Source organism: Fragaria vesca, linkage group LG6, assembly GCF_000184155.1.
Source record: "Fragaria vesca subsp. vesca linkage group LG6, FraVesHawaii_1.0, whole genome shotgun sequence".
NCBI classification, from domain to species: domain Eukaryota; kingdom Viridiplantae; phylum Streptophyta; class Magnoliopsida; order Rosales; family Rosaceae; genus Fragaria; species Fragaria vesca.
Genome location: NC_020496.1, coordinates 30,377,127 through 30,397,015, shown reverse-complemented (window position 1 = coordinate 30,397,015; position 19,889 = coordinate 30,377,127). Strand labels below are relative to the sequence as shown.

General features: G+C 38.0%; 5 protein-coding genes across 5 annotated transcripts; 3 read left to right on the top strand and 2 right to left on the bottom strand.

Annotated features, from left to right (window-relative positions):
* The first annotated feature begins 58 nt into the window (after window positions 1-58).
* Window positions 59-4,221, top strand: LOC101297564. Its single transcript, XM_004304108.1, has 2 exons — window positions 59-596; window positions 3,257-4,221. Exons 1-2 carry the CDS (start codon window positions 66-68, stop codon window positions 4,070-4,072), a joined length of 1,347 nt encoding a protein of 448 aa, XP_004304156.1. The 5' UTR covers window positions 59-65; the 3' UTR covers window positions 4,073-4,221.
* Window positions 4,222-6,323: 2,102 nt separating this feature from the next.
* LOC101310924 (putative F-box/FBD/LRR-repeat protein At4g03220-like) lies at window positions 6,324-10,666 on the top strand. Its single transcript, XM_004305987.1, has 4 exons — window positions 6,324-7,391; window positions 7,842-8,021; window positions 8,118-8,267; window positions 10,514-10,666. The coding sequence occupies exons 1-4, from the start codon at window positions 6,324-6,326 to the stop codon at window positions 10,664-10,666; spliced, it is 1,551 nt and encodes a 516-aa protein (XP_004306035.1).
* Window positions 10,667-12,208: 1,542 nt separating this feature from the next.
* Window positions 12,209-14,033, top strand: LOC101310633. The gene is made up of 2 exons (XM_004305986.1): window positions 12,209-12,838; window positions 12,973-14,033. The coding sequence occupies exons 1-2, from the start codon at window positions 12,209-12,211 to the stop codon at window positions 13,753-13,755; spliced, it is 1,413 nt and encodes a 470-aa protein (XP_004306034.1). The 3' UTR covers window positions 13,756-14,033.
* Window positions 14,034-14,183: 150 nt separating this feature from the next.
* Window positions 14,184-16,610, bottom strand: LOC101297273. Its single transcript, XM_004304107.1, has 6 exons — window positions 16,257-16,610; window positions 15,872-15,994; window positions 15,444-15,632; window positions 15,237-15,318; window positions 14,770-14,834; window positions 14,184-14,653 (listed from the first exon to the last, which is right to left on the bottom strand). Exons 1-6 carry the CDS (start codon window positions 16,545-16,547, stop codon window positions 14,357-14,359), a joined length of 1,047 nt encoding a protein of 348 aa, XP_004304155.1. The 5' UTR covers window positions 16,548-16,610; the 3' UTR covers window positions 14,184-14,356.
* Window positions 16,611-17,291: 681 nt separating this feature from the next.
* On the bottom strand, window positions 17,292-19,889 carry LOC101310344 (tricyclene synthase EBOS, chloroplastic-like). Its single transcript, XM_004305985.1, has 7 exons — window positions 19,786-19,889; window positions 19,333-19,604; window positions 18,822-19,206; window positions 18,353-18,571; window positions 18,102-18,246; window positions 17,709-17,957; window positions 17,292-17,606 (listed from the first exon to the last, which is right to left on the bottom strand). Exons 1-7 carry the CDS (start codon window positions 19,887-19,889, stop codon window positions 17,292-17,294), a joined length of 1,689 nt encoding a protein of 562 aa, XP_004306033.1.

Here is a 19,889-nt window from a genome sequence, read left to right as displayed (position 1 = left end):
CTCTTCTCTCTCTCTCTCTCTCTCTCTCTCTCTCTCTCTCTCTCTCTCTCTCTTGTGGTGTTTCAATGAAGCACTACCAAGCCAATCTTCATGATCATGAGGTTCCCTCTGGGAAATACCAGGCACTTATACTAAAGACACCCAGAAAAATCGTTCTTCTAGTCTTTGCCCTACTTCTTCTTACAATAATCCCATTCTACTATCGTAGCAGTTCTATTTTCCTTACCAAAACCATTCCAAACCCACCATCATCACTACCCTTTTCTCCACTAAAGGATGAAGAAGCTCACGAGGAGTTGCCAACGATAACCAATAATCTCGAGTGTGACATATTCACCGGAGAATGGATTCCAAATCCAGAGGCTCCATATTACACAAACACGACGTGCTGGGCGATTCACGAGCATCAGAACTGCCAGAAATATGGAAGACCTGACTCAGAGTTCATGAAATGGAAGTGGAAGCCCGACGGGTGTGAACTGCCCGTTTTCAACCCGGCTCAGTTCCTGGAATTGCTCAGAGGGAAATCCTTAGCCTTCGTCGGAGATTCTGTGGGTAGAAATCAAATGCAGTCACTGATATGCCTTCTTTCTAGGGTACGTACTTAAAAACTTTGACCATTTCATATCACTCTGTGAGAAACTCTTATATGAGCTTCTCTCAAAAAGGAAATGTTTTTTTTCCATGCTGCGATAATCTCCCTCTAATAATATGCATGAGTGATATTCACGATCGAAATACACACATAATATATAGTGAAGTTTACGTGCATATTATCAAAGAGAGGATAATATGGATCATAATTCTTATATATAGTAATTATAATTAAGTACGTAAAATACTGAGTGTTGTTACAAGAAAATATAGATACACAACAACAATATGGAGCAACAGGGCCTTTAGAGGTGTTGCATTTTTCGTTATGTGTGGCAAGTGAGGGTATTAATGGAGATGAGGGGAAAATTGCCACACAAATGTGGATTGTAACACCTCTAAATGCCACACTTTTTATGTCTTTGTGTGACATTTGCTCCATTTTGTTGTTGTGATATATAGAGAATTATATGTTGTAGAATTTTTTTGTACATGATAAGTCTCTTTCTTTCTTTTTTTTTTTTTTTTCCTTCTTCTTTTTCATTATTGGTTTTGAAGAACAGATATTATACTTAAGACTTCATCTTGTATCTCAAGACATTAAACATCAAAATCAATAGTATAATCTAGATTGTTCTGATAAAAACCTTTGTGGACCATGAACATGCTTTGTTAATTATTGATTATAACAGAAAGCAAAGGGTGAAAGGGGATATTAAAGGGAAGAAGTGATCAGAAATTAAAGGTTAAAGTTTTCTTTACCCAAAAAAAAAAGAAATAAAGAGGTTAATTAAAGGTTTTGGATTCGATCTTGATAGTTAGTTTTGTCCCATGCCATGAAATTTAGATCTGCTCATCTGCACACAATGTTAGTTGACCTAAACCATTATGTAATCGAAGCTGGCAGAAGAGTAGGTATTACGGACTAATTTGTTATTATTAATCGTATTAAGTACAATATATTGGAATCTTTGCCACCTCTGGTCCAAATGAGTATGTCTTTCAAGTGCACATGCATGAAAGCCTCTCTATTCCTTTCTTAATTTTCACACCCCTCAAGATTGATATACACACATAGAAAAAGATATAACGTAGAAATGAAGCCGGGCGTGATATACACACCTCAAAAAAGGTACATATAAAAAGAAATCGGGCGTGAGACTCAGCCTCTTAGTTAAACCGAGTTAAGCACTAAAAGAAAACAGTTTACGCACCAAAAGAAAACAGTGAGATTCGAATCCCTAACTTTCATGATATGAAATTTCTCAAACATCAAATAGATCACAGTACTTCACTGGTGCATTTACTAAAGTATATAAAGTTGCTTTGTAAAATCGAGCTATAGCTAAATGGCTTTTGATGAGATCGAATCCAACAAATCAGATAAACCTAAGGGACATTCGGGACCCCTTGACATATATTCGATGGAATAACACAGATGAGTGTCAAGACAACTGTCTTGATCTAAACAGATGGATCTGTGTTTGGCTGAACTCGATCCCTCTCCCAACTCTGGCATGTTCCCTGTGTCTTGTTGCGCATGGATTTCTATATATATTGCATTATTAATTGGAGATTAGTTATCTGAAACCTTGTGCTTGTTCATCGATAGCCTCTTATATGTTTACCTTCCACATGCTGTTCTGGACCTACCAATTCTGTAGCACTTACATCTGATTCAAGTCATTCAACCTTTTTAGCATCTCTAAGATGAAAGGTTTAGGCTTCATCGTGTATTGCAGCTGGGATTCTGTTGGTTGCAAGTTGCAACCCAATGTGATAGAGTAGCCAGAACAGTTATGCTACATCCACTGATCCACCCATTTCTGTATAACTATTATCTTCTTAATCTGCATGTATAACATCAACACTATTTCAGTATTGATTTATGGGTCCACTTAACTTTTGTTATGTTCAAATTAGATAGTGTCGAACCATTGTTATAAATGAAAAAAAAATATAACTCTAATATATACTTTTTTTGTTAGGCTTTCATTTTAGTAGTCCTCATTATAAAGGTTCCCATAAAATGATATACTATTATTGCTGGCTTGCAGCTTAATTATGTCCGATGAATGCAAACAACTTATAGCCATTCAAAATTAGCGCTTAATTCAAATGACTTAGCGCACATATATCGTGAAGCAAATGGGGTTGCTAATAGATTAGCGCACCTTGTTAGTTGGCGTAGTTTAGATGAGTTGTGGTTTGAAGAGGCTCCTGTTATTATTCGGGATGCTCTATTTGAGGATAGTTGTAATGTTGTCAGGGGTTTAGGCAACAAGTTTCCCCCAATGTTTGACTATCGTATTAATAATATGGCTTAGGAACCCGTCTAGGGCCTCATCTCCCTTTTAAAAAAAATTAGTGCTTAATTCAAATGACTTAGCTTAATTAATATGAATAGCTCGTATAGTATACCTAGGTTTCCACCAAGTTAAAATAGTTAAAGACTGAAAATTAGGGATCTAAAGCAGCTACCTTACTAAACTTTTCTTATTAAGGAAGTGTCTAGAGATATTCACAATCTAATGAACAAATTATTCTAAACGATATGCAGTAATAGAAACATATATAGTTAAGGTATGAACATTGCATCACACACTTCCATTCGGCGGTCACTAATATCTCTTCTAATTAGTAATCGTGTATTTGTTTTTAGGTGGAATATCCAATAGATGTTTCATACACAAAGGATGAGAAGTACAAACGCTGGAAATACACATCCTACAACTTCACCATGGCCTCATACTGGACGCCGCATTTGATCAAATCCAAAGAAGAAGACATTCATGGTCCAACCAACACTGGCATTTTCGGTCTATACCTCGACGAATTCGACGAGGCATGGACAACCCAAGTTGAGGACTTTGATTACCTCATTGTTTCCGCAGGGCATTGGTTCATGCGATCCATGGTGTTCCATGAAAATAACAAAATCGCAGGTTGCCACTATTGCCTCCTTGACAATGTGACTGACGTCGGAATGTACTACGGCTACCGAAAGGCGTTTAGGACAGCTTTCAAGGCCATCAACAGCATGAAAAATTTCAAGGGAATAACATACCTTAGGACTTTTGCACCATCACATTTCGAGGGTGGGATGTGGAACAAAGGAGGAGATTGTGTGAGAACGAAGCCGTTTAAGAGCAATGAGACCCAATTGGAGGGTGTGAGTTTGGAGTTTTATATGATTCAGTTAGAGGAGTTTAGGGCAGCTGAGAAGGAAGGGAGAAAGAAGGGGTTGAAATATAGGTTATTGGACACAACACAAGCCATGCTACTAAGGCCGGATGGTCATCCTAGTAGATATGGACATTTGCCAGAAGAAAATGTGACTTTGTATAATGACTGTGTGCATTGGTGCTTGCCAGGACCTATTGATACTTGGAGTGATTTCTTGCTTGAGATGTTGAAGACGGAGGGTATCAGATCTGCTGAGGAGAAGCGGCATTCAAGAGACAGAAGACTGCATTGATCGAAGCTGTCTTATTTAATTGGTTGCTTAATTTGGTATTATTCATATGTTATGAAGTTTTCTTTTGGTGTTGGGAGTTTGTTTAGTTATGATGTAATTAGTGGCTACAAAATAAAATTTAATTAAATTAATATGAAAACCTTTATTCTAGCTACTGTAGTTTTTTTTGTACCAATAGATAGATCGAACAGATTAGCTTAAAGCCATCAACACGAAGTGACAAGAAGGGAGTTTCTAAACATTAATTATAAAGTTTATAGGTTTTGATCGATGGTCTGGAGTGATGCTACACGGACTGTTACCTGAATGTATGTCATATGTATTTAGTACTCACGAGTGAAATTGAATTTGTCCTTAATTAATTACAAGAGCTTCCGATAAAATATAAACGAGGGACATTGAACTTGAATCTTGATATTGTTAACCAACCTAGCTTACACCCAAAATCATGCTCCGAACCCTTTTTTTTTTATGAAGAAATATTCAAAAGAAAAGGAGAAATTTTATTAACACATTCTTAAATATTAGATACACATATCTTTTTTTATACAAATTATATAAGACTTTTTTGGTACGTAAAATTACAAAAAAATACATTCAAATTAAAAATAAAGAAGCCTAATTGAAATAAAATATCTCGTTTAAAACATTCATATTAACTATTGTACGTCTAACACTTTTTAATTTTAGCTTGAATTGAGTACTAATATTTTGACACCACATATGAATATTATGCAATGGTTCCTAAGAATCGATTAATTTAGTTTTACACATGATTGTGCATTCTAATGTTGAAAGTTCCGTTAAAGACTATGATGATATATTGTCTTGTTTTGTTTTGATTTGGTAGACTCAAGAATTCTTGAAATCAGTTTGAGTAAGAGGCTCATTGAGAAGAAATTTTGTCAAGAAAAACTGATGGGAGATGTTAATAAAGGGAAATCCCTCGAGGAAGATTTTAACAAGGTGAAACCCTTTAGAGAAAAATAAAAACATTCGAGAAAGATTTCAATAAGGTGAAACAGTGCGAGGAAAGATGAAACCTTGAGAAAAATCTCACTAATGTGAATATATTTTTTTTGAATAAATTAAGTAACAAATCTAGAAAAATATGTGTTAGTGAATGGATTGTGTATTTGCATATTTAGTGTTGTGTATTTAAAATGAGGGTATTGTAGGAAGTTTGGGTATGTGTATCTAGTAAAATATTAAAACAATAAAATTAATATGTGGTGTATTAAGTATGAGATGTGTATCTAATAATTAGGGATGTGTTAATAAAATTTCTCAAAGAAAAAAAAAGGAAGAAAAAGAAAAACAGATAATTAAACTCACTAGTTAGGGCAACTCCAACCATAGTCTTTGATTTAGAGTCCTATATCAATTATAAGACCTCTTCCTTGCACTATTCATTTAGGACTCATTTTCTCATCTCCAACAATGAGTCCTATATGAGGTCTTATATTCATTTTTGTTGATTAAAATAAGTTATAGGTGGTATATTTATATTAAATAATATGTTAATAACCTTATTAAGTTAATTAAAGTTCAAAAAAAATTTTTTTTGAGGTAAAAAAGAGTTTTATAATGATGTAAAACTGCTGGCCCTAATATTTTTTTTTCTTGACCGTTGGACCTCGCAGAGCAGAAACCGTCCATTTCAAATTCGGGGGCTTCATCAGAGTCGTTCGTTCTCGGACCGTTGGAGCTGCACAACGTGAGACCGCCGCACGTGACTGGGGCCCAGCTGCGCAGAGAGGCGATGATTGTTTTCTGCAGCGCGCGTTACGCGCGTCGTCCATTTACACGGAGCTGGAGCGCGCGTTCTTCTCCCCCGATGTGCCGAGCGCGTGGCTTCTCTTTCTCCTCTGGCCCAGCCCAAAATCAAGTCCTAGCATGGTCCTGGAATTGTCCCAAATATAGGACCGAAAATAGGACTTGGTCCTATATTTCTAAAACCAAAACCCCAAGTTTTAACCCGTTGGAGATGAAAAATGCATATATAGGACTAAAACCCAGTTTGAGGCCCTCGGTTGGAGTTGCCCTTAGTGTTTTGGTTTGGGTTCTGGCCCGTATAGTACAAGGAAAAGACACAAAGTCCCTAATAAATACGCTAGCTGAAGCAAATCCCTACACACCCACCAAAGCCGCCCCAAATCCTTTTCTCTATTGAAGATCTCGGAGTTTGTCAAGGACATCCAACTTTGAGTTCTATCAGAAACAAGGGTTCCCAGAAACAAAGCCATCATCAATGAGATCCAGCCCCGTCCTCCGTAACTCAAATTTCAGTCGTCCTTTAAACGTTGCCACCGGAAACATAATTTGTAACTGTTGCACATCAGATCGGCGGAGGGAGGAGGAAGAAGAAGACAAGCACCGTGACAGAATCAGTGATCTTCCGGATGATATATTGCATCTCATACTCTCATTCTTGCCTTTGAAATCGGTTGCGCAGACCAGTGTCTTGGCTCGAAGATGGAGTCATATATGGTCTTCCTATCCCATCATTGACTTCTACGAAATTTTCACTGGTGATGAAGTCCATCACCAGATAAAAGCAATGATCATCGAAACAGTATTGGCCGGCTGCAGGGAAAAGTTTGATATAAAGGTTTCTCGAGTTGAGAGCGCTCCCAACTCGAGAAACCTAGGCAAACAAGAATGTCTAGGGTTGCCTAGGGTTGAAAAACTTGAACTCGACCTCTCCGTTCGTGAAAAAAGAGATGATTTGGCTCAATGTAAACTGAAATGCCACTCCTTAAGGAGTCTCGAATATAAACACAGTGGATGTGGGAGTTCATGGCTAGGGTTTCCCTCTTCTTACATTGTTGGGTCTTTTTTCCGTACACTTCACAGTTTATCTCTAAATCATATATATTTCCTGGATAGTGCTTTGGGTTTGGAGTTATTTTCTGGTTCTTCATTTTCTTCCCTTGAAAAATTGAAAATAGAGAAGTGTGGAGGAATTAGTGATCTCAAAATTAGCTGCCCGAACCTGAAAGATTTAGAAGTTTGGTTTCCGCTGATGGATTTTGATAGCCTGGACATCTCCGGAATGAAACTAGAGGACTTGACAGTAGTCATGTGTAATGATGGAAATTGGTTTAACATTTTTGCCCCGAATCTACAATCCTTTTATTGGGATTCTGGTGCCCTCACTGGAAAGTGTTCGATTCAGAGCTTTCCTACACTCAAAGACTTGTATATTGGTTGGTCGCATGACGTTGGAAAATCTACGACCATTTATAATAACGGTATTGCCCTTCTTTCCAGTTCATCCCAAGTTGAATATCTAGACATATTCTACGACTTTCTCCAGGTTAGTTTACCTAGCTATCAGTGCAATTTTATGTTTGCTAACTTACTTGTATGTACGTGCTTGAACTTTGAACTACCACTAAGTTTCCAATCTAACCATCTCGTCTAACTAAGAGGCATATTTCATAGTGTTGGATAGTGTTTGTGATCGATTTCAGTCAAAACAACCAGCTATTCAATCTATTTTCTTTTAGGAATGCCGGCAGCTACCTTTTTTTGTTCCTTAGATTTCATATTTAATTATTTATTGAATCAGTCCTAGAGAAATTGTGAAATTTAATCATGATGAGATGGTTAATCCATTTTGCTATCAGCCATGTCGAGAAATACTATCTGCAAGCTTTTACTCTAACAATATAGGTAGAAATATCTTAAATTTCTGAGAATAATACTCATGTTCTCTGTGAGTTTATATATGTAGCTTATTATTTTCATCTATCTATGTGTGCAGACTCTATCAGAAATTTATTTTGAATTCGGTGGTCTGCCGTTCTCATTTATGAAACTTAAGAACTTATTAATCGATATCGAGTTGGGAAAGCAACAGTTCCCAGGTGTAGCATGTCTGTTGAAGAGCTCTCCTGTAGTCCATGAGCTCACGATTTATTTTGATGTTGATGAAGGAAAACATGTAAGTTTTCGCATAATATAATTATTAATCCATCCTCCTCTTATAAGTACTATCTCTATCCCAGCTTTACAGTTCTGAATGTTAATTACCTTTCAGGAGTACTGGAACAACTCTTTGTTGGATGATGCCAATTGCAGTGAAGAGCAATACTGGGAAACTCAGGCTCAATACATGAGCCCCTTTCTTAGTCACCTAGAGGCTGTCGACATTGACGTTGGAGAGCGAGAGACGATCCCTGAGTGTGCAGTTAGTTTTGCAAAGTTTTTACTTAAATATGGAAAATCCCTGAAAAGATTCATTATCAGTAATGATAATGGGCCTCGCAATTCGTTGAACGATATTATTCGTTTATTAGAGAAGTCCCCCCGAGCATCTTATTATGTCCAATTCTTGACTTTCTGTGATGGAAAACGGGTAGAGTACAAGTGCTAGCTACAAGAAGAGTAGGTTTCTTTTGTAATATTACCAGCTAAATGAATGAAGTTTGTTGGCCCTCTTTAAAATTTTCATCATATACATATTGGCGCGGTTCCAATGTCTGTGTCTATACATATATGATACTCATCAATCATGGATATCTCCTTTGCATGCAGGGTGGATATAAGAGCCGTTCGAACTGTTGTTATACCGTCTACAATGTGTACAAAACACATTGTCGGTTTTAGAGTTTTGATCTTCTAGTTGCACATTTACAACATTGACAATGAATTCACCACATTTATTTTACACATTTACATATAATTGAACCCAGTATAACATTGACAATGAATCGATCTCTTTTTAGGAAAGCAACAATTCCCAGATGTAGCATGCTTGTTGAAGAGCTCTCCGGTAGTTCATAAGCTCACGATTTCTATTCATGAACGATTTTGTTAGGATTGAGCTTCCATAATTGCGATCTACATAACGGTTCTGTTTGGACAAATTTTGGACAAGTATTGGCCCATAGTACAATTTTTGCACAAATAAAGAAACAAAGTCCCAACCTAAATGGGTAACGCTAGCTGAAGTAAAGCCCTCAGCAAAAGCCCCAAATCCTTTTCTCTGTTGAAGATCTCGTAGTCTGTCAAGGGGACCTTCAACACTTTGAGTTCTATCAGAAACATAGCAAAGCCATCATCAATGAGTTCCAGCCGCGTCCTCCGTAACTCACTTTTTAGGCTTCTTTTAAACCTTGCCACCGGAAACATTTGCTATAATATGAATCCATCCTCCTTTTATAAGTATATCTCTATCCCAGCTTTACAATTTGAAAAAAAAAAACGTACTAATCAAGTGCATCGATATGGATATATGAATAACTTTCAGGAGTGGAACAGCACTTTGTTGGATGATGTCAATTGCAGTACTGAAGAACAATACTGCAAATAAGTTTTTACTTAATATGGAACATCCCTGCAAGAAATCATGATCATATATGGGCCTCTGAATTCGTTGAACGATATCATTCGTTTACTACAGGAATCCCCCCGAGCATCTGCAGATGTTAAATTCTCGACTTGATTCGATCGAGTGTATCTATACATGTAGTGATAAGGTCGTATGCCGGGACCAAAGCTGGCTGTACCAAGTGACTACTTTGCCAGCTCCAAGTAAAGAGATCAACATGTGGTCTTACTGGGGCTGGTGCCTGGTGGCAAATGAGAGAGTCATTGATCAAACATAATTGGTGTCTTGTGGCCTATTCAATCTCAATTACGTTTATGAGGAAATTATTGGTCTCACAGTCTGTAATTTTTTTGTACAGATAGATTTTGTTGGTGATTAGAACAAATACTATATTACTATTGCTACTGAAGGATTTTCTAAATACTTTTCCTCTTGCTGGAAACTTCCCGACATGTTTCTAGCATTTTGATCCCGCAAGTCACCCACCTAACTTGTTCTCTAGCTATGATGGAGTTCACACATGGCCAGATATTGACTTGTTAAACAAGTTATTGAAACTTGATATTCAGCCAAAGATTAAAATGTTGGGCTAGTTATTGCTAGAGGAAGGCTTTTAGCTACACCATCAACTATACCGAAACAAAAACGAGAGACAGATTGTCCAAATTTGGATTAATCAATGATAATTCTTGCGATTTGTGCAAGAATGATAATAATGAAACTGCTAACCATCTTTTTTGGATATTGAAATTTCATCAAACAGGTTTGAGACTTTTCGTGTATTGTCCCCCCAATTGATTGGGAAGAGGGTTACATTAACGTCTTTAAGGAGCACTTTGTTAACCAGTCTTAAGATGCTGATTTATTTGCAAAAGTGATCACTATATGCTGATAGGTGTGGAAAACTAGAAATGACACAAGTTTCAGAGGGGCATCACCTAATCCCATTTCAACTACTATGACAACAGTTTTAATGTCTTCGAGTTGTGTTAATCTTAATAGAAGTCCTAAAGACGTGCAACTTCGAAACCCTAGTACCACTATGAAGTGGTAAGCACTTCCTAGTTCTTTTGTTAGGATTAACTTTGATGGTTTAGTTACAGGAGATTCGGCAACAAGAGGTTTTGTCTTCCATGGTAGCAAGAGGTTTTGTCCTTCATGATTTTCATGGCAGGCTCATCTCTGCTGCAACTAAACATGTTGGAAGAGCTTCAGTGCCTATTGCAGAGGCGTTTGCATTATGGGTAGCCTGGTGAAAGCAAAAGAGAAAGGTTTTACAAAAATGGAAGTGGAAGGAGATTCCAAGCTAGTAATTGAAGCGGTGATTAGTCAATTTGATCTGCCTTAGAGATTGATCATGCTAGTTCAAGACATTAGAGTGTTGGCGACTAGCTTTGATTCCATTAGCTTTAGACATGTCTTTCATCTTTCGTGAAACTAATTTTGTGGCAGATGTTATTGCTAATATTGGTTATTCTAGTGTTGTCCCTTTATAATTGAAATGATAGAGTTCCTAGGAGTCTTGCTCTTTGACATTGTAAACCTGGGCTGCCCTCCCTAGAGGTTTTGATGTAGCTAGTATATGTATGTTTTCTGCTAAATGAAGAACTTGTGTAAAAAAAGTACTTTTAAATCATGCAACTGTTCAATCTCTGTAGCAACTGTTCTTTACCAATCATGCCTTTCTCCTTCTCATCTCGTAGTATGATCAATTGCATTACAAGAACTATTCAATCTCTGTACGTAGTATCTTTCAAATTCGTTAATTCTCTATAGACATTATCAGTGTTCAAAACTGGATCTAAATAACAAACTGTTTCAATTACAAAATTACATTATACATAAATTGAGAGAGAAGTTGCCAACAAGAAGTTTCAAATTACCAGCAGCTGCTGGTGTAGTAATTGTGATAGCAACCAAAGCATGTTGGGCAGAGGTGGCCATGACTGAGATCTTTATAGCCATCTCTTCACCATTCAAGTCCATCACCAACCATTTTCACTGGTAGGGACTAAAGCTTTAATATTCCATTTCAGTGAAAGGTGAAAACTATTTGTACTATTTGTTTTCCACTATCTATATTTGTGTCCCCAGATGATAAAGTCCACAGGCATATAGACAAAGGGCCTTTATCACATTCAGATCAGTGAAAGGTCATATTGGTACCACTTCCATGACTTGTTTGTCCAGATGATAAATGAAACGCCAATAACATGTAGACAAATGAAATGTGTGAGGGGCATGAACCCAGTTTGATACCTGAAACCCTTGCTCTACTGTACAATCTTCTCTAACTTCCCTCTTAAGCCACTCCAATATTACACTGATGGACCTGGTCATCACTCATCATATTCCAATCACTTCTGTCACACAAAACCTGAGAAATGAGTGAGTCAAACTATACATGGAAACTCAATTATTGCTGGAAAAAATTAGTGGAAATTATGGCTGTAAAAGTTGCTAATAATCAAAGTAATACATTTTGGATGCACATGGTTTTTGTTTTTAAAGGGTATTATCCCTTTATAATTGCCTACTGAACATGAAAAGGAAGGCAGCACCAAAAATAATGGATAGAAGAGGTGGACTGTTGTTTTTTTGTCCAAGTTTAATTATGAAAGTTTGATGTCTCACGCCCTCACCAAAAATATAGTTGCATCATGATGTTGATTAGGTTGGTAACTATGGCCAAACGAGTGGCTTTCAAAAAATATGATTATTATTTTTGCTTAGTATCTGATATATATCTTCCATCGCTCCATTCCTTCCTGCAACAGTTCACATTGTTTCTCTGAACCATGAAGTTTCATGCCATTGATCTCCCCAATGTGAAATACACACAACCCTACAGCATCTACAATAAGGTTCTCCTTCTGGCCCTTACCTTAATTGTTCTCACTTCAATTCCTCTATATATGAACAAGAGCTCAACTACTTCACCATTGACATCCCCAACACCATCTTTAACAACCAAAACCAGTAATGCTACTGGTTTGGAAAGCATATTGCCATCGCCAACACCATCCCCAACAATAGAAATCAATAGTACTGCTGGTTTGGAAAGCATATTGCCATCCCCAACATCATCCCCAACAACAGAAACCAATAGTACTACTGGTTTGGAAAGCATAGAAGAGAAAGAGGAGGAGCAATGCCAGCTATTTAGTGGGAACTGGATTCCTTACCCTGATGGACCTGCTTACTACACAAATGAGACTTGCGAATGGATCATTCCTCAGCAGAATTGCATGAAGTTTGGGAGGCCGGATTCGGAATTCATGAAGTGGAGGTGGAAGCCTGATGGTTGTGAGTTACCCTTGTTTGATGCAGCTGAGTTCTTGGAGATCTTTCGAGGGAAGTCCTTGGCTTTTATTGGGGACTCTGTGGGAAGAAACCAAATGCAGTCACTGTTGTGCATCTTAGGCAATGTAAGCACTCAATTACTCATTACAGTTCCTAAGTAATTGTGCTTTATGATTCTTATATGCTAGGCTTTACTTCTGATCTATTCAAGTTCTGTGTCCCATTAGCATGATATTGAGTTTGAATGTGTATCTTTCAGGTGACTTATCCTGAGGACATTTCTGACCAGTACTCAAATAACACAGATTACTTCAAGCACTATGTCTACACTGATTACAATTTTACTATGGTAACTCTATGGGCTCCTTACTTGATTAGATATAGTTATGCAGACCCTAGTGTACATTCTGGGGACAGCCTCATGAATCTCTACTTAGACGAGCCAGATGAAGCGTGGACAAGTCAGGTTGAAAATTTCGACTATGTGATCTTCTCAGCAGGGCAATGGTTCTTAAGGCCGCTAATCTTTTACGAAAATGGTGGAAGTATTGGGTGTCTCTGGTGCAAACTGGACAACATGACAAAGATGTCAGAGTCCTATGGGTACAGAAAGGCCTTCAGGACCATGTTTAGGACGCTGCAGAGCCTCGAAAACTATAAAGGTGTGACATTTTTGAGGACTTTCTCTCCGGCACACTTTGAAAATGGGGATTGGAATGCTGGAGGGAATTGTGGGAGGACAAAGCCTTTTAGCAAAGAGGAAATGAAGTTAGAAGGATATAATTTGGACATGTATACGGCTCAAGTAGAGGAGTTCAAAGCAGCACAAGTCCAAGCCCAGCAGAAAGGTCTGGACTTTAGATTGATGGAAACAACTGAAGCAATGCTGCTCCGACCTGATGCACACCCGAATTACTATGGAGGATCACACCACAGGAACACGACTACTGCCGACTGTGTTCACTGGTGCTTGCCTGGCCCTATTGATACATGGAATGAGATTTTGCTGCATATGTTGAAGACACGGCAGAATTCAACTTGAATGTAAAAATATAAATTTTATGCATTACCAATTGCTATTCTTTTATTTGAAATATAAGCTATTACATGTAGAAATATGGACAGAGTTGACTGGTGAGTTATACCAGAAGAATCAGGATTATGTTAGCATATCTTGTAGAGAAAAAGACAGGGCACCAGCACAAATATGATTGTGTTTTAGCTGGATACTAGCTTATTTTTATTAGCAAGGTTTGTCTTCTGCTTAAGTTGGAAAAGTGTAAACATCAGACTTAAGCAACCAAATTGAGCTGTTCATTCACTTTGGTCTCACTATATTCTTTAGCCGACACAAATTTGATTCAGATTTCGAGTAATATGGATAAAGAAATATAATAAGATGAGGATACTTCAAGTTTGAAATAAGACAACCAAGGACAGAGAAGCTTCCATTCCAAACAAAATTTTCTTAACATGTCAAATCTGCTTTATATTTGTATATGCAAATGTTGATAAACTGTCGATATACTCAAACAACAAAAGCTTTTCCATCTCTCACTTGTTTACATTTCTTCTCCATTTTTTACAATACAACAAAAATCAGGTTTTGGCACAGAAACATAATTAAGATCAATGTAGGATCTTCAAAATGAGATTCTGATGAAGACTAATATGTGCAAAGCTAAAATGTAAAGCACGAACATCGACCTGAGCAGCATGAGCCTCTGCTGATTCTCTGTTCGGCCACCAGCATACTTGTGGTGAGCGTCAAGGATATTGTCCGAAGAAGCAAATCCTCTTTCAGATGTACTTCGTCCAAACCGGTTTCTAGCAGCAGTCATCTCATTGTTGCTGCTTTCGAGCTTCCTCCATAACCCATTTAATCTTTCTAGTTCCATCTCTTTCAAATGAATTTCACCAACTAGGCCTTCTGCTTGTGCCTATATTGTACAAGAGACACAAAGGAGAAATGTTCAACCATATATGATCAGAGATAATATTGAGACAACATAGAATAAATAAGAAAATCCAGGTGTTACTGAAAAGTAAGAGAGACCTGTTTTGCTTCTAGTTGCTCAATAAGACTGTGATACTGTTTATCCAGAATCTTCTCTCTTTGAGCTGCACAACAAAAGGTGCTTAGATCAGAGTTGTTTAACAGCTTATCTGCTGACGAAAAAGAATGCAGCAACAAACACACACAACTAGGCTGCCACGTGACAAGATCCCTTACCATCACAGATTCACAGCCATGCACTACAAACCAAGTTTTGAATAACTTTACTCTGGAAAACTACCACAATTTCTCCACATCTATTGAACATCTCCCAACTATTCTTTTTTCCATATTTGTATTTATTTTAGAGCCTCTCAGCTAATTTTCATCTGAACATTCTTGGGTTAAGTGTGCAAGACGAATAATATGCACAAAACAATACAAACGCAGAAGATACGACACAGCTATCGTAGTGCATTCAAATAGACACATCATATGCCAAAAGAAAGTTTGATGATGTAGGATACCTGGAGAAGGCTGGCTCAGTGCATTATCTTGAATTTCTCCCCATTTTTTCTCTAAATCTTGAACTGCTGCTTCCATTGAACTCTGAGACGATAAATTAACTTCTAAGCAACCAAAGAATATTAAAAAGACAATACAAGAGCACACAAACTCTGGAAATAGAACAAGACTCGAAAGAATTGTAAGATCAAAAGACTGGTGCAACCAACCAGTTCTCTTTTCCTCTTCTCTAACTTGTCTAGTATAGCTTTCTTTGATGATTCTATGTCATCTACAGTTTCAACTACAGTTTTGGGGTTGCCAACGGATTCATCTGATCCGTGGGATCGACTGATATCCAATGCTGTCTGTGCACTCTCCAGCTCATCTCTCAAATTCTTTTCAGTGTCCTCCATTTCCTGATAACAGTATCCATCAATTTCAGAAACAAATTCTGGCTACAAAACCTAACTACAACGGATATCCTCAACATTATACGACAACTTCCTTGTCAAGTCTAAACTTTTAAGTTACAAATTACAATCACTGGAAGAACGCAACACCAATCAGATACACAGTTTCAAAGCATCGTCGGAACACTTCACATGACTATATACCACATCCCATAAATACACAGTCTTAGGGCCGTAAATCTCACCTCTAACTTCCTCCTAAGTAACTCCACTTCCTCAATCTTCTCCTGTATCTTACTTTCACAGTTCGATATAGCCTTTTCATAGGCATCATTTTCCTCCAGCAATGTCACCTCTCTCAACTGGGCCTGTCCACAATGCCAAACAGGATCAATGAAACTCAATCAGTACCAAAAACAACCCAAAATCCCAAACCTTTAACTACACCCACATCCCCAAACTAACAAAAAAATCCCATCTTTCAATAACACATACAACAATTCCAACCAAAACCAAAGACCCAGATAAGAAAGATCCAAACTTTAACCAATAAATGCAACAATTATTACAATTCACAACCAATTCAAGAACCCACATAGAAAATTGAGGGCAATAAATTTAGGGCAGAACCTGTTCGCGAGTGGAGGAGTGGGCGTTCAATTGGAGGGCAAGGGCGGCGTTGGAAGCGAGGGAGTGAGCGTGGAGGTGAGGGAGGCGTTGGGAGATGTCCGTCGGAGGGATTCTGAGCCGTAGATCATGGATCGAACGGCTGAGAGAAGCCGCTTTTGAATCTAATTCTATGGCGTATTTTTGCTGCTCCGGTGTGAATATCAGTGGGATTGAATCGGGATTGTCGTCTTCGTCGCCTTGACCGCCGCCGGCTCCGACTACGTCTGCCGCCCATGCTAGCAATCCCGCCATATTTGATAGTTCTATCTCTCTGGATTTGCAGTGTTTGGGAAATTTGAAAGTGAAACCAGAAAGTTATTTGTTGGTTCGGGTCGAGTTTGATATTGGGTTCACCGTTGGGGTTTTTGGAATTCTAAATGGGTGGAGCTCTTTGCTAACAGGCCCAAATCATCGGTTTATTTTGAGAACTGAAATTTAAATATTATCTTTAGTGATACGTGTTGTCTTTTTGTTAAAAAAAAAAATGGGAGTGTGGATTGTATAGGAAGTGCAAATTTCACCTCCTTTTATTTTTCCAACTATTGCGGTACTATACTGGTGACACTCATATATTTATAGGTCTGCTGACTTTGGTGGGTAGTATTTGAGGTAAGAGACAAGTGAATCTGACGACATAAAATAAATGTATAGTTTTGAGTTGTTATAATTTCTACATTTTGACTGTTTCTTTAGAAAAAATAGTAGGGTAAACTCTATTGAAGATGTGATGAAGTTGGGATTTCATTCAAAATCAATTGGTTATAGATGGAGTGGGTCGAAACCCTTATAAACTTATATAGGTAAGGTTCTATTTTCCCCATGTGATGTGAGATTCGAATCTCAACAAAATCAATCAGGCAGAAAACAAAAAGTAACTCATTAAAGTTCAATAGAATTACAAATAATGACCCGCCGAGTTCGGCTAAAAGTACAAAGAAGCTCATCAAGGGAAGAAACCTTACCCACAGAAAGAAACATCAACAGAGCTGGATTCCCTTAAACGGGTTGCATAATCACTGCTAGAATCCTGTTCTTTACTATTTTGTCAGGGGCACCAATCCCATCTCCATATTGGTATATGCATTGGGCAATCCGAGAGAGGTTTGTCCCTGCTGCCACGAATTCCTTTGTAAATGGAGAAGAAGCACTACTAGCACCAAAAAGTTGTCCATCTTTGTTCATCTTCTTCCAACTATTCTCAATCAAATTACTTATATATTTGCGAGCAGATTCCTCATCGCAGACTTCATTGCTACTTCCACGTATGAGGCAGGATATTGAATTTGCAGTTTCACCTCTCTCTAGTTCTGCCTGCAGCATATATATCACATTACCAATATGTTAAAATTAAGCTAGAGAAAACATAACAAAGATGGAAATGAGGAACAATTAATTAATTGAAGCTACACAGACCTCGGAAGTAGCCAAATCGTTTGTTAGCCGGAAAATAAGAGACGGCCAACGCAAGAGATTGTGGGGATTCTCTAAGCATCCAAGTGCTTCAGCTGAGATATTTTGATTCAGTAGGAAGTAGGCATGAACTAAAATGACCACCGCGGACGCTGATATCCATGCATTGGCAAGATACTCTTCAAATGTGGGTGTGTACTTGTTGTTACTCCACTCTGCCTCCCTTAAGAAAGCTTTGCACAAATCAGCCCACTGTGAAACAATGTGCAAGCAAGATGTGAGATAGAGCACATATCATCATCAACGTATGGCCAATGCTGAAAAAATAAAACAAAAACACAAGACTAGGGAAAGCTTAAGAGTGTTTTTAAGGAATAGTATGCATAGACGTCGTACAGCTTTTCTCAAGTAAGGAAGGACGTCCACTCCTTGCTCCTTCAAAGTTTCATAAGCCATTTCATTCACAGTGTTATAGAGGGCAAGGAAACATAGCTTCAGCTTGTAGTCTGGGAGAGTTTCAACTGCAGCATTCACATCCCATCTGAAACACCACAAATTGGGAATAATACAATGTTACATACACATAGTACGAACCAATATTTCCACAATTAATTAATATGTATATATACGAACCGATATTTAATTACCTTTCAACAAGAGATGTGAATTGCTCTAGTTCATCGTAAGTGGCATAAACATCATAGACATCATCAACAGTGCTTATAAGAGCACTGACTTTAGTTATCCCTTTTCTGAGATTGCTGAGTTGAGGTTCAAACACTATACCAACTGACCAAAAGAAGCACTCCATCAATCTGTCTTTGGCGAAGGGCAACTTCTTTGCTAATCCCATATCCTTCCACCACCTGTTTAATGGAACTGTCATTATGCAGTCTATTTATGTGCAAAGAGATATACAAGGGCCGCCCTATACGCTCCTAAATGAGGCAACCGTCTAGGCCGGCCCCAAATTTTCAAGAGTGTCCGGCTCATTTCTAGTTTAGTAGAGCTGGTCCTGCATGCAAGCTAATGCGTAACTAAAAAAAAGTAGAATTGAGACTTGAGAGGTGTATTAGACTATTAGTATATATAATCTATAGGTTTTATTTTTCTCACCTTGACAAGTCCTTAAGATCTCTTTGGTATGTTTGTTGCACCGCATTGTAATCTAGCTTGGCAAATTCAAGTAGCACCTGATTTGCATCTGCCCTTTTATTGTATGCCTCAATGTACCATCTAGCTTCTAATCTTTGCATTCTGTGGTGCAATGGCATCTCCAATGCATGACTCACTTGCTCTAATACATTTCTGCCGTGAGTATCAAGTAACCTGCAGCTGAGGTTCTTTAGGTGCATGCTGGTGAATGCAAGGGCCTCATCCAAGAGGGTTTCTCCTTCAAAACCAAGGAATGAAGCTTCATACAGACTCAGCATTCCTTTGACATCTTTGCAAAGGCGATCATTGAAGCTGCCGTCGCAGTCTGTGAATATCTTGAAGACATCTGATGCATACAAATGCATGTTAGAATGGATCGACATGCATGTGAACTTATAAAAAACTACAACGGTTTGTGAGGTTCACCAGTTAAACTTATCAAGAACAAGAAGAAAAATCTCTAGCCAGTTACCTTGGGAGAGTTGAAACCCATGCTGTCGAAGGAGCCTGAATCTGAGAGCAGTGAGGTGGAGACTTGGAGTATCCTCATCTGTTTTTTGTTCAAGCTTCTTCATAATTCTTTCAAGGACTCGTGTTATGTTGGTCTCTAATCGGTGTCCCAAACCTAATCGTTGGATATCATCAATGAATTCAAGTGTAGTCTCTACGGACTGCGCATCATCAATCATATGTTTCACACTCTCCTCCGTCGACTTCCACTTATTATCTTCATACGGTTGATCTGCAAAATCAAGCATAAAGTAGTCAACACTAATGTACACCTCGTCAGTTGGTAACCAAAGAAATTGTGGTCAGTTACCTTTGGATGTGAAAAATAAAACAACTTGATCAATTTAGTAAAATAATATTGAAGACGATCATGAATCTGTAAGTGCATCTAATTACTCGGAACTTAGTAGATACCTGTTTACAATCATGAATCTGTAACGAATGAAGAAACTCATCATTCCAAATGCTTGGCTTGTAATCTGGTGTCACTCTCTTAACACCCGAAGTTTGAGTAGACAT

Excerpts from the sequence above, each read along its gene's own strand:
- LOC101297564 (XM_004304108.1), top strand. The coding sequence starts at position 66 with ATGAAGCACTACCAAGCCAATCTTCATGATCATGAGGTTCCCTCTGGG. Across the intron at positions 597-3,256 it reads TGATATGCCTTCTTTCTAGG|GTGGAATATCCAATAGATGT; the intron begins GTACGTACTTAA and ends ATTTGTTTTTAG.
- LOC101310924 (XM_004305987.1), top strand. The coding sequence starts at position 6,324 with ATGAGATCCAGCCCCGTCCTCCGTAACTCAAATTTCAGTCGTCCTTTA. Across the intron at positions 7,392-7,841 it reads TATTCTACGACTTTCTCCAG|ACTCTATCAGAAATTTATTT; the intron begins GTTAGTTTACCT and ends CTATGTGTGCAG. Across the intron at positions 8,268-10,513 it reads AGACGATCCCTGAGTGTGCA|GAGATTCGGCAACAAGAGGT; the intron begins GTTAGTTTTGCA and ends GTTTAGTTACAG.
- LOC101310633 (XM_004305986.1), top strand. The coding sequence starts at position 12,209 with ATGAAGTTTCATGCCATTGATCTCCCCAATGTGAAATACACACAACCC. Across the intron at positions 12,839-12,972 it reads TGTTGTGCATCTTAGGCAAT|GTGACTTATCCTGAGGACAT; the intron begins GTAAGCACTCAA and ends TGTATCTTTCAG.
- LOC101297273 (XM_004304107.1), bottom strand. The coding sequence starts at position 16,547 with ATGGCGGGATTGCTAGCATGGGCGGCAGACGTAGTCGGAGCCGGCGGC. Across the intron at positions 15,633-15,871 it reads TACTTAGGAGGAAGTTAGAG|GAAATGGAGGACACTGAAAA; the intron begins GTGAGATTTACG and ends TACTGTTATCAG. Across the intron at positions 14,654-14,769 it reads AGCAACTAGAAGCAAAACAG|GCACAAGCAGAAGGCCTAGT; the intron begins GTCTCTCTTACT and ends TGTACAATATAG.
- LOC101310344 (XM_004305985.1), bottom strand. The coding sequence starts at position 19,889 with ATGTCTACTCAAACTTCGGGTGTTAAGAGAGTGACACCAGATTACAAG. Across the intron at positions 18,247-18,352 it reads TTCACATCTCTTGTTGAAAG|ATGGGATGTGAATGCTGCAG; the intron begins GTAATTAAATAT and ends GTGGTGTTTCAG. Across the intron at positions 17,958-18,101 it reads TTCCTTACTTGAGAAAAGCT|TGGGCTGATTTGTGCAAAGC; the intron begins GTACGACGTCTA and ends ATTGTTTCACAG.